At 39.1% G+C, this 14,213-nt stretch overlaps 1 protein-coding gene across 4 annotated transcripts in view; it reads right to left on the bottom strand.

Annotated features, from left to right (window-relative positions):
* DPP6 (dipeptidyl peptidase like 6) overlaps positions 1-14,213 on the bottom strand; it is a 1,283,113-nt gene that overhangs the window by 112,184 nt on the left and 1,156,716 nt on the right. For all 4 annotated transcript variants that reach the window (XM_075271529.1, XM_075271531.1, XM_075271527.1 and 1 more), the window contains exon 7: positions 9,387-9,474. In XM_075271529.1, coding sequence (XP_075127630.1) covers positions 9,387-9,474 — 88 coding nt within the window. The remainder of the gene's footprint in view (positions 1-9,386; positions 9,475-14,213) is intronic.

Raw genomic sequence — 14,213 nt, 5'->3', positions numbered from 1 at the left:
AGTTGGCTCTGCCCAGGCCCGGTGCCTGGCAGAGTGAATTCAGAGCCAGAAGACGCCGCAGGGACGCTGCACGGAGAAGACTTCTCGGAGAATCCAGCCCGACCCTCACTCATGGACTTGGTAAGTTCTATTTGATCGAATGTTGCCTACCCCTGAAACGAGCATTTTCCCCCCATAGACTATAATAGGATTCAATATTCGATTCGAGTAGTCGAATATTGAGGGGCTACTCGAAACGAATATCGAATATCGAACATTTTACTGTTCGCTCATCTCTAATTATCATCAGTCCATAAAGGATTGCTCCTCAATAGGGAGAGATCTTGAAGACCATAACATCCTGGTTTTGTCTTTGCTCTTCCTTGTGAGGAAACCATCCCTGGAGAGTGTAACCCACTGATATACCCAAAACACTAAAAAAGTTACTTTTTGAAGGAATTGGATAAGGTAAAGTATTCGGATAAAATGCAATCATTTCTGTATATTACATATCACAGCATGTCTGAGCTTCGAGGTTCCTCACTAGATTCCTTATTAGGAACACAAACTTCTTATTTAGCGATTCAGTTCCATGACTCCTTATATATAATGTTCCCTAGTTCCTATTAACTTTCTGATAGTGACACAAAAGTCAACCATGATATTCATATAGAATAGATAAGTATAATCTTATTTTTTTCCGCACAATTGTGAAGAGCATTGTAGGCAATGATAAAATTACAGAATAATTTGGTTATCTTTAATAGGAAAGTTACCTCTAGAGTCTTATTTTAAATATAGAAGGTTACTTGGAAACAAAGCCCATGAACTTCTGCAATAAATTAACCCATCAATAGATAATATTGATCGCCAGGCAAATCACTTGGTAATGATTCGCCATTAATAGCGGCAGTCCCCGGTGTGGCACATAATATATATGACTCTACTAAATGTCACACTGCCATTATTTTTCATTATGTAACTTTCCATTACAGAGCTTGGCTTAATAAGGTACAGAAAAACATGGACATGTACTCGTGCTCATTGTGCCGTGCATGTATATTATTTCATTTATATTTGGAGATACGCAATTAAAAAACAATATTCTTATGTAAGATATGGATCAGACTACACGCACCGCTATTACCTCCATGATTTGGCATTCAATGGGAATGATACAATTTCATACACAATGAAGCAAATAATCCTTTGTTAAATACATATGGAGGTTTGATAGAGCGCCAAATACTTGTTTGGGTGCTGCAGGGTCACAGATTTGCCAGAGGGGGGTTTGTCTTTCCTCACCACCACTGCATCAAGACCAGCTCCTTCACTTACACCGACCCCAACAACATGACCAGTTCCTTCCCTAACCTATCCTCCGATACAGTTGTAAGTTCGCAATGAAAACTTATGATATTTTACGTTGCGCTCCTCCAGGTAGAAAACATATAATCCAGTTCCTGAAAATTGTTGGAAAGGTCAGCCATTTCTCGAGTGGTTTATGAATGCATTGTTTACCTCTATTGTCTTGCGTATATGGTAAAACATGCAATACCTTAAAGGGGTTGTCCAGACAAAAATGGATATTGAATTTATTGTTAAAACAGGCTGGGGAGGTGAAAGAAAAATCATACTCACCTTTCCCCAATGCTCCAATGCCTGCCAGCGTGGTACGATCTTCTAAGTCCAGTGTTGATGTGGGGTGGAAGTTCCAGCCACACGTGGCCAATCGTGGACACACTGAGGCCAATCAGCGGCCTCAGCAAATGGCTTGTGATGTCACTACCTGTGACATCAAGGGTCTCCTCCTGAGATCGCTGATTGGCAGCAGTGTTCAGCAGCCTCAGCAGAAGGGATCCATGATGTCAGAGCCAGTGAGCAGTTTCACTTTGAGAAGACGCCAGCGCAGTATAACCGGATCGCCCTGGGAGGACACCGAAGCACCTGGGACAAATGAGTGTTATTTTTTTTTCCACATCTTAAAATAAAAAAATTGCCTGGATACCCACTTTAAATTAAGTTAGTCTAGTGATGGCCTAGTTCACTGGTTCTTAAACTTTTCATCCCAAGGAACACCAAATCATCTAAAGACTTATATGGAGGAACTTGACTGCGGCAAATGTGATGGCTGTACTTTGAAGTTAAAGCTGATGATGAAGCAAGTTTTTGTATCACACATTCATCCTGATTCTTCGAAAAGAACCGGATTCATCCTGAGTTTTCAGACCCCAGAGTATAGTAGGTTGCGGCCCATGGAAGGCGAAAAAAATAACATATTCCCCCTCATTTGTGCCTCCTTGCGGCGCCTGGTGCTCTCTCAGCGTCCTGGGTGAGGTCATGCACCTTAGATCACCACTGAGGCCATGTGCCATATGTATAATAATTTCACCTCCATCTCTATTCAAACTAGTTTTGACTGAAAAAAACTAAAAGGTTACTTTGTCCAAACTCAAGAAAAAAATGGATCTCCAGAGGTTTGACCCACTATAGCTAATATATATATATATATATATATATATATATATATATATATATATATATATATATATATACAGTCCTATGAAAAAGTTTGGGCACCCCTATTAATCTTAATCATTTTTAGTTCTAAATATTTTGGTATTTGCAACAGCCATTTCAGTTTGATATATCTAATAACTGATGGACACAGTAATATTTCAGGATTGAAATTAGGTTTATTGTACTAACAGAAAATGTGCAATATGCATTAAACCAAAATTTGACCGGTGCAAAAGTATGGGCACCTCAACAGAAAAGTGACATTAATATTTAGTAGATCCTCCTTTTGCAAAGATAACAGCCTCTAGTCGCACCTTAGGCTTGAAGAAGCGTGACTGTGAACGCGAAACGGCTGTTGCCTCTTTTTTTGCCAATTGTGCTATCACTCCTTCCCTTTGGATTTCTTTTACTTATGCACCTAATAAAAGGATATGTTTTAGAGAAAAGAGAAGACGATTGTCGTCCTTTGGAGAATGTTTGGTGAGTGCCCACCCATTACTGCTCTTTTTTGATCTATTAAGTGGTTTACTGTTGTGAAGAAGTTGTGAAACATGGTTCCATATGAACCTGTTCTAGGCAGAATTAATACACTATCTACCAATAAGAATTTGGACCCCCAAGCAAATGAAGATATCTACGGTTGTTCCGCCGTTAACCCCTTAACGCTCTGGTCAGTAATAGTACGTCCTGGCAAGTAGCACGTTCGCGCTCAGGTCAGTACTATTACTGACCAGTAATGGCGCCGGCACAGAAGCTGTGCCGGCGCCATTACACCCGGCACTCGGCTGCATTACACAGCCGAGGGCCTGGACGAGCTGCCCCAGTGAATTGCCGGTCGGAGCTCCGCTCCGATCGGCGGTATTAACCCTCCGGATGCCGCGGACGCATGTCCGCGACATCGGGAGTGTTTTCGGTCACATCACCCCCCTCTTGGCACCCCCCCGCAACGAGATCGGAGGGTGCCCTGATGAATTTTATGTAGCCCGGGGTCTGGTTAGTGACCCCGGGCTGCTAGGACCCCTGCTTACCTGCTGGATCCTTGCTGTCGTGCCGTCCTGCCCGGAAGTGTGTCTCTGCATCTGCAGAGACACACTTCCTATATAGCCTGCAATACACGTGTATTGCAGGCTATAGTACTGGACCAGCAATCAGAGTATTGCTGGTTCAAGTACACTAATAGGAGAAATAAAAAAATGTGAAAAAAGTGTAAAAAATAAATAAATAAAGTGTGTGAAATAAATAAAGTAATTAATAAAGCCCCAAAATTCCCTTTTTCTATAGCAAATGAGTTATTAAAAAAAAAACACCTAAAAAATAATAAAAACAATGCATATTTGGTATCGCCGCGTCCGTAACAACCTGTACCATAAAACTAAAACATTATTTCACCTATATGGTAAATGTCGGGGAAAAAAACGGAAAAAAAACGCCGGAAATAATGTTTTTTTGCCATCTCACCTTAAAAAATATGCTATAAAAAGTGATCAAAAAGTCGTATGTACACCAAAATAGTACCAATGAAAAGCACAGGTTGTCTCGCAAAAAATAAGCTCTCAACCAACTCTGTCAATCGAAAAATAAAAATGTTACGCATCTCAGAAGATGGCGATGCAAAAAACATTGATTTATGTCCCCAAATGGGTTTTTGTTCGGCAAAATTACTAATGCATAAAAAAAACCTATAAATGAGGTATCGCCATAACCGTACCGACCCGCAGAATAAAGTTCACATGATACTTATGCTGTACACCATGTGGAAAAACATTTAAAAAGTAAAATGCAATGCCAGAATTGATTGATTTCTTTTTATCCAGCAAAAAAAGAGTTAATAAAAAATAGCCAATAAGCTATAGGCACCCAAAAATGGTATCATTACAAAATGCATCATATCCCAGAAAAATAAAAGCACTCATATGGCCACATCAACACAAAATAAAAAAAATATAGCTTGAATAATGTGAAGACAAAAAAACCCCAAAATCGCCAAATGTGTCAGGAGGGGAATATATAAGCGGTGCGAGCGTATATCAGGGTACAGACCAGTTTTGCAGCTTACAAGAGAAAAAACAATAGAAGAGACCCCCAAAGTGACCCCCCCCAATCATAGGAGCTACTGGGACATAATAGGGAATTTGGTGTTCCCAATGTCCTCTGCACCGCTTACATATTACCTCTTCACCATCCACTGTGCATTCACGTCTGGGATACTAATACTCACTACACCCCCTGATAAATTCTTTGAGGGGTGCAGTTTCCAAAATGGGGTCACTTTTGGAGGTTTCCTACTATTGTGGTACTTCTAGGGCTCTGTAAATGCAACATGGTATCTATAAACCATCCTAATGAAATTGCTGCCCGAAATCCCTAAAGGTGCTCTTTGATTTCTGAGGACACGTATTGAGTAACGTTGCACAGAAGGGCCACATATGGGATATTTCTACAAACAGCAGAATCACAGAAATAAATATTATGGTATGTTTTGCTGTTAACCCCTTCATCGTTACAGAAAAATGTGGTTTGAAATGGAAAATGTGCATAAAAAAGTGACATTTGGAAATTTCACCTTCATTTTGAATTAATTCCTGTGGAACACCTAAAGGGTTAATAGAGTTCCTATATACAATTTTGAATAGTTTGAAGACTACCGTTTCAAAAATGGGGTCATTTATGGGTCTTTTCTATTATATAGGCCCCTCAAAGTCACTTCACAACTAAATAGGTCCCTAGAATACAAAATCTTGAAATTTTCTTGAAAATCTGACAATTTGCTACTAAAGTTACAAGCCTTCTAACTTCCTAGAAAAGTAAAAAGACATTGAAGAAACAATGCCAATATAAAGTAGACATATGGGAAATGTTAATTAGGAAGAATTTTGTGTGTTATGACTGTCTGTGTTTTCACGAGAATAACAGAAACTTTCAAAATTGATAATTTTATTAAATTTTCAGTACATTGTCCGTTTTTTAACAAACAAACGCAAAGTATAATGACCAAAATTTACCACCAACATAAACTACAATGTGTCACGAAAAAACAATCTTGGAATCACCTGGATAGGTAAATGCATTATGAAGCTATCCTCACATAAAGTAAAAGATGTCGTATTTGAAAAACAGGGTCTGAGCCTTAAGGCCCAAAGTACCCTGCGTCCTTAAGGGGTTAAATAGGAAGCAGCATTGGCATTAGTAGCATCCAAGGTGCCCCAAAGTGCAGAGTTGTCCGATTTCGAGAAAGGGGTAATTGTGGGGACCACAGGAATGGTCGATCCTTAAGGGACATAGCAAGCGAACTGAATTACCCACAGTGGCCTATGCGATTACAATGTGGAAGGTGAATGGTGATTGTCAGAATGTGGCCCAAGTCGGCAGACCCTCGAAACTGGGAAATAGAAACCAACGAGTGCTGGCCAGAGAAACCGCACCCGACCGATGGCTCACATACACCAGGAGTGTCACCAGACATCCAGGAGTATTGTGTCGCTCAATACCATCCGTAAGGAAGTGTCTGCTGGGGTCTACCAACTACTGAATATGAAGAAATATTGTTTTTCTATTCTACCACAGGTGTCCAGATACTTATAGGTAGATGCTGTATGTGAAAGTTGAAGAATCACCAAAAGAGGTGAATACGTGACCTCAGCACAACTTCTGCCTCCTATGCCTCCAAGGTTCCACAGTCTCTAAGATGAGTCCACAGGGCCGGACATTTTATGAAGCCTATATTAGTGTGTTACTTTTTATTAGAGTATGACTTTTACTCTGCCAGAATAGCATTTTTGTTTTCCTTCTTAATGACCCTTAGAAAGACGGTGACATTTCCATCTATGAGGCTTTTAGAGTAGTCATATGTCCCTCAAGAGTCCCAATGATCTGGACAGAATGATCAGACCGTGAGCTCAGCTATATCAGCACTTTCATAACGTGTGCATATTTCATGTTGATGTCAAACTTTGTTTTTCAAGATTGTCACTATCTGTCTATTGGCAATATTCAGAGAGAAGTGAGGGTAATGAAGCAACCTAAAGAAACTGCCTTATGCAGCAAAAAAAGTCAGAAGTTTACGTAAAATATAAAAAATAAAATATTTTCATTCTGTAAAGCTTTAGCTGTAGGTTTAATATTTTCTTCATAGATTTTGGAATAGATATTTAGGAATTAATCCATAGGAAGTGTCTATAGCAGCAAGTGATAGGACCCAAACAATGTCAGATAGGGTTGTCTTCTGCTGGAGGAAGCCAGGACCATGGGAGGATTTGCAGGAACTCAGGTCTACTTTTTGGTGGAGAGGACTATAGCACAATTTATCTTGGAAATTCCATTTTTTATGTCTTTATTAATCCAATAGACTATGCACAGACATACAGCAATGGACGGGTATGCTGATCTACCGATAAATAAGTTGTTTGATCTCCAAACTCGTTAATTCAGTGCAAACTTTCTTCATTATCTATACAATTGTTAGATATTTTTTGTTTCTAATCTCTCTACATGTAGGAGATGCTTAAGCTGCTCTAGTATTCTCCGTTCCGATGGAACATTGTTAGAGCAGACAACGCATGGTTACCAGACAAATATTATGGAACAGTAATGGAACTGAAGTCTTCATTGCCCCTTCTTCCAATCTGTCCTCTCCACTATAGTAGAACAGGTACAATACTGGATCACGAGGGAATTCTCTACAACAGATTTCCTTTGCTATGAGCCTGAGCCTGCTAAGAAAGAATTCTATATCTCAGAGACACAGTAGGAGGAAAGGGGAGAGAGGGAACCATGATGGGTAGAGAAGGAATACATCAAGGCTGAGTGAAAACTCAATAAGAACCACAGGAATGCTGTCAGTACATGCCACCATTGGATATCCAACATCGTTTGAGCAGATACGCAAGAAGCAGCAGGAAATTATCAAAAAACATGGAAATAAGTCAAAGACTGTATATGTATGCAGCTCACTCTACGAAGATACTAAATCATTCTTAAAGGGGTTGTCCAGTTTCAACAAATAAATGTTATTTGTATAATGAAAAATTACACAATTTACTATTTTACTTTCTGTCTCAATTCCAATTTCTAGATCTCTGCTTACTGTTATTCTTTTGTTCTTTCCATGTCATGTGATAAAGAGTCCATGGTCATGTGATATACAGTCCATGGTCATGTGATAAAGAGTCCATGGTCATGTGATATACATTCCATGGTCATGTGATGTACACAGAGGTACATAGTTTGTTGATATCACAGTACAGTAAACTGAGTCTGTCTTGTAAAGAGTTGTGCACCTGTGTGTCTGTCACATGACCATGGACTGTATATCACATGACCAGGGACTGTATATCACATGACCATGGACAGATTTTTATCCACTAGCAGTAAACAATGAATGACAGCAAGCAGAGATCCTGAAAACTGCAATAAACTGATACAAAAATGTAGAACTTTTCATTGTTCAAAGAAATATCTTTGTAAGAAATGTGTTTCCTGAATCTTGACGACTCCTTTAACAAATATGACAACATGCTTACGGAAGGATTGTTTAATCCATACACAAGTAGCAAAGATCCATGGTACACTGGTACACATGGTACACTGGTACATGGTACAATGGGTTTTTAAGGTCTTACACATTTATGCCCTACCTTTAGGATTGGTTAATATAGTTACATAGCTGATGAGGTTGGAAAAAGACATCAGTCCATCAAGTCCAACCTATATCCCTACAATCCCTACAGTGTTGATCCAGGGAAATATGATATTGGTGGTGGTACAACACCTGGAATACGAACACAACAGCCTCTCCCTTCTGCCGATAAAGTGTTCATTGGTCACATGGTACAGTCGCTTCTTTAAAACCCCTTTAATTTGTTAATTATTATTAATTGTCAAACCATTGACAATAGAAATAATAATGTGCACAGTACCAAATTCACCAGTTCATATAGTAACATTAGTGCACATGGCATCCAGACTGACAATGGTTTTGGTCCATCCTGGGCATTTTTCAAGTCCTATCGGGCAGCCTTCAGGGTATAACCCAGACTTAAAGAGTCAATATTCTGGATGAAATATGGATGACTTTTACTACATGGACTGTTGGATGGCGTATACAGTGTGTACTTCTCTCTATCATCCTGATGTGATTATTGAATTGGAAACTAATTGCATCCTGTAATTCAGTATGCGGCAGATCTGGTCTATCGGTATAGATATTACCACAATGGAAATGCTGTGCATCACACAACAAGTACTGAATTCATTTATTTTTCATTATGTTTGCATAAAATTGTGAGCATATGTTACAGAACAGGGGGTATATTTAATCATTCACAGCCCCAAGGTATCCCTGAAACTGCCTTTATGTTTACAGCAAACAGTTTACATATTCTAATGGACAGATATTAATATTATACCAAGGGCAAATAATAAATCCTGGTTAAGCAGGTATCACTATCGTGTCCAGCCTCACTGCAGCACTGGTTACTTATACATATTATGCCAAATCTCCCTATTAGTTTTTGATGTCAGGTTCAGTATTAGAACCTACAAGGCATAATATGGCACTCATACCAGTTTATAGGTCTGCAGGCTGTCATCATACATCCCTAAAGGATCTCATACACACAAATATCAACGTATGGGTAGGTTGGAGTAAGATAACAGAAGAAAGACGGACTTAGGCTGATACTGGAGCGTTCTATAACAACCAAAAGTACTTTATTCACATCATAATTTTCAGTACTTCTCTATATATGTCCTGCATGGTCAACATACAACATGCAAAACTGCTAAACTGCAGAATATAAACCAAACTACAATATTGTTCAACTTTTTTTGCACCTTCATTCAAAATGTCATCTGAAAATGATGCACGATATAAAAAAAATTTGACTTACCAGTTGCTGACCCTTAGGGCCCCATCCTGCATACTGGAGATAGGCTTTTTCTACTTCTACTTCTGGTGGGTTTAAGTCTGTAAGTTTACTGTAAGAAAAAAAACATAAATTGTAATAAAGAATAATGAAAGTTAATCATACTGATATTATACTTTATCATATTAGCGTGTGTTCACATTTGTGTCAGAAATTATATTGGAAGACACTGCTGCAGGCTTGTCAAAATCCTGGTAGAAAAATTGCTGTAATTTCTGCTTAATGGAGACCCAACAAACCCCAATATAGTTAAAGGGGATTTCCATATTTTTTTTTTTTATGGACCATCAATATTTGGTGGAGGGAGTAACACCTGACCTCACACCAATCAGCTGCTGCCTGGCCTGGTTTTATACAGTACATGAGGTCAATAGCAGATAGCTCTTTACACTGTATAGTGGCCATGCAGTGTTACTGCAGCAGCTCTCCTCCCATTGAAGTGAAAGTTAGCTTGGACATGATACAAGTGACTGAGCCATCTGTTTCCGGCTCTGTACACTATCCTTATGATAGACCATCAAAGAAAACACTAGAAACCCCTCCTTAATCGGACCTGTTAGGCTCCATTGGTATCCAACGTATTAGAGATCAATTTTTTATGGAACAGAAAAACAGTAAGACCATAGCAGATGTCAATCTAGCCAAAATAATAATAATAATTAGAGATGAGCGAGTAGTACTCGATTGAGTAGGTATTCAATCGAATACTACGGTATTCGAAATATTCATACTCGATCGAGTACTACTAGCTGTTCGAAATTAAGATTCGATGCAGAACCAGCGTTGATTGGCAGAATGCTATACATTGCCAATCAACGCTGGTTCTTCTCTTACTTTTAGAAGTCTTCTCCCTGCGCAACATCCCCGCGTCCTCTTCCGGCTCTGAATTCACTCTGCTTAGGCATCGGGCCTGGGCAGAGCCAACTGCGCAGGGAGAAGAATCCAGCCGGACCCTCACTCATGGACTTGGTAAGTAGAATTTGATCGAATGTTGCGTACCCCTGAAACGAGCATTTCCCCCCATAGACTATAATGAGGTTCGAAACCCGTTCGAACAGTTGAACAGTGTGCAGCTGTTCGAATCGGATTTCGAACCTCGAACATTTTAGTGTTCGCTCATCTCTAATAATAATAATAATAATAATAATAAAAACATTCTTTTCTCTCTAGTATCATTCATTATAGGGATATTCCGGCTTCAGATATTTAATGCATGCCTACTGGATATACCATAAAGGTCTGATAAGTAGGGGACTGTCTCCCTAATGGAAGCCTAAACCCCTTTCCATCAAGGGTCTTGAGGCTCAGACTAAATGAAGGGCTGGTTGCAAATGTTCTTGCAACATTGTTGCAGTCCATTCATTCTGCTACTGGTTGGGGCCATTTAACAAAGCACAACCTGACCTGGAGATTTGGTATATTTCCAGTACATGTAGAGAAGTGCCCAAAAATGTACAATGTACTGACCTTCCTTGTGTGAGACCATAACAGAAATACCGTACAAAGATAAAAGCAGAAAAATAATCACTAAAATTTCATGACCACAAGTAAAAAGAATAAAACCTTCTAACTGTAGAATTTTGCCCAGTCCTCAGCACTATGATATCCATGTAGAATCCATTGTAAATGGAAAAATATACCCCAAATCTCAGTATGCAGAACGCTTTACGTCGGATGTAAACTTCTAAGAGGGACAGAAGTTAAATTCATTATCTCCAATGACAGCGCTTTACGTTTTGGTGGTTAATTCTTCTCACATCACTAATCTCAGTTTAGTGTTTAATTTTTCCATGTCATCGAGATGGAAGAAAATTGCACATTTGATCAACAGGATAGTAAATAGGCTGAAGCAAAAAGTCCTATAATTAAAACAAATGTTTTATAACAATGTTACATCAAGCAAAGGTGGAGAGAAAAAATGATTAAAACTAATAATTCCGACAAGGAAACAGACGAGTGTTGTCAGTTCCAGTCAATGTCTCATCTTTCAAAAGCACAAGATTCAATTACACTGACGAGTGAAGCATGAACCTTCCAAGATAAGCATTAAAACTCTGTAAAATGAGATTGTCACCAGTCACAAATGGTGACCTTAACATGCATTGATCATTATGTCTGTATATTTTGTCACTATCACTGGACGACATAAATCCCAGATTGTCTAATAAAGGTGTCTTGGCTTCCCATGACATCCAAAAACAGGTCCAAGAAGATGTCGGGGTTGTCAAAACTTCCAGTGAAGAAGACAACGGTAAGATATCCGTCAAATAAATGGCCACAAATGTGAATCTTTAGACCAGTCCCAAGGCAAAATGTTTCACGTGGTTATAATGGCGTGTTCATGTAGTAGATGGATTGTATGGATTTGGTTTCTCGGAAATATGTCTTTTACACATAAATATTCTTGCTAGAATTGTATTGGCCAAGCTATCTCTGCCTTAAATAATTCTAGGGTTGAGGAGATATCATCACTCCAAAAGGAGAGAACCACCATTAAGGTGTGTGGAGTCTTATTAAGCCATGAGCGCTCCACTGTGCAAAGGAACATGGGAAGAATATGCAAATCTGACTTCCATGATGTAATTAGGATGTCAGTGCCTCAAGTATGCACACCAATAGAGGGTGCCTCTCACTTCTTCCAGGTCAGTCCTCTCTGCGCCAAGCTGATGAGATGCAAATACATCGAAACAGCTGTCCTTGGCTGAGAAGACTGTATCTGGTATAATCCCAACATCATTGCAAACAAAGGCCTCTGAGAAGGTCAGCATGATGTTAAAGGGAGCGCCCTCTATAGGTTTGTTTGACTGAGACTCTGTCTTCCTAATTACATCATGGAAGATAGACTTGCGCCCTCTATTGGTATGCATACTTGAGGCACTGACATCCAAATTACATAATGGAAGTCAGATTTGCATATTCTTCCCATGTTAAATAATTCTAGACAAGCAAGGACAGGCATATATAAAAAGAGAAAGCACCGCGCTACACCTAGTGCATTATCACTTGGTAACAGAAGATTCTAATAACAAGTGTAGGGATAATCACCTTATTCAGCTGTGATATGTCACAGCCCAAATATAGCTAGAAAAATAACACAGGGTAATCTCAGCAGCAGATCCAGCCGTATAGAAACGTAACAGACCAGAAAAGTAGGACCAACTTCATATAAACTCTATTTGCTACAATATGAGTTAAGAAGTAAAAGATCTGCGCTTACCCTCAGGATAGTTGAATAATCGCCTTTATTTAAAAATCACAATGATCTATTTTTGCACTTGAAAAAGGGACCAGGGTGTCCCGTAACGCGTAGTGATGAAGATCCCTGTTTGTGATTTTTAAATAAAGGCGATTATTCAACTATCCTGAGGGCAAGCGCGGATCTTTTACTTCTTAACTCATATTGTGGCAAATAGAGTTTATATGAAGTTGGTCCTACTTTCCAGGCATATATAAAGTCCCTGCTACAAAGTTTTGCATGACGCAGTGTATCCATAATATGATAGCAATCAAAGTTATTGCAGATTCTTGCTGCCCAAAGATGTGTCCTCCATGTATTATCATGATATTTGTCCTCATCTCTACTTTTTGCTTGGCCTGAAAATAAAGCCTATCAGTTTCTTCTGTAGGCCCAATACATATGGGCAAACACGGTCCAGAAAATCTATATAATGCCCACATCTCCCAGGCTACATATGGTATGGAGACCATGGCTGCTTGCATTACAATGATCTATAATGTTAGGAGTCCCTGCATTTCTGTGGCTCTACATCCCTATACAGGGCCTCCTAGCCTCATAAATCAATATAATGTAAGGAATCGCAGTCTCCAGTCCAACATTCAGTCTAAGTAGTGTGGGCAATATATGGTCTTAATTTTCTGGACTGTATTTATCCAAGTGTGTGGGTCCTCTAGGTTTGCCAGTAGATTACAATTTTGCCTTCAGCTGTAGACTGCAATTTTACCATCAGTGATATGCGGTATATTGTGTTGCATTATGGGATCACATACTTACTAAGGCTCAGTTGGCATCAAGGCTTCCATGACTGATAAAACCATGTAATGAGTGAGTTTATATCCATGATATGGTTAAGATCGGTGTTATACAGAGACTAAGGCTCTGTTCACATGAACTTGATAGACGCTTGCATTTAAACCAATAGATTACAATGGGATTAGTCACATGACCATACTTATTTTTGATGGTCTCTGTTTTATCAGGCTATTAAAAAAGAGAACATGTCCCATTTTTGCTTTTTTTGCTCAATTGACTCAAATCTATGTAAAACAAGTGCTCCATAAAGGCCATGAAGAATTTGCGTTTTTCACTTCATTTTTGCATGATGTTCATCTGAATTGTCTTAAAGAAGTGAAAATTAAAATCAGAACCCCTTTAAGTGCTGATTAACACAACCACACCCCTAACCAATTAATTTCAGTGACCAGTTTTTTGATGGTCCATTTAATGGGTCGGCAAAAAATATGACATGTTGTATTTTTGCCCATTTTTACAGATCTCTCCATTGACTGTGAATATGGGTGCCCTATAGATCATGGTCACTTGAATAGAGCCCTAAAAAAGTCCTATAGCAATGTTTAAATGCAAGTTCCTTCTGCTATTGGTTAAAGGGGTTGTCCCATCACAAGGATCCTATCTATACTGCTTGTTAATGTGGATGTAAGACTTTTCCTAAATACACTGCTTCAGCAAAACTGCTTTGTTTGTCCACTGTCTTACTTTATTCAATTCATTGTTGACACAGCCCTTGACTTATCTGCTCAAAAGCCAAGTGA

The sequence above is a fragment of the Leptodactylus fuscus genome, chromosome 4 (assembly GCF_031893055.1).
Source record: "Leptodactylus fuscus isolate aLepFus1 chromosome 4, aLepFus1.hap2, whole genome shotgun sequence".
Classification (NCBI taxonomy): domain Eukaryota; kingdom Metazoa; phylum Chordata; class Amphibia; order Anura; family Leptodactylidae; genus Leptodactylus; species Leptodactylus fuscus.
The sequence above is the reverse complement of the archived record's forward strand: the minus strand, read 5'-3'. Positions and strand labels throughout refer to the sequence as shown.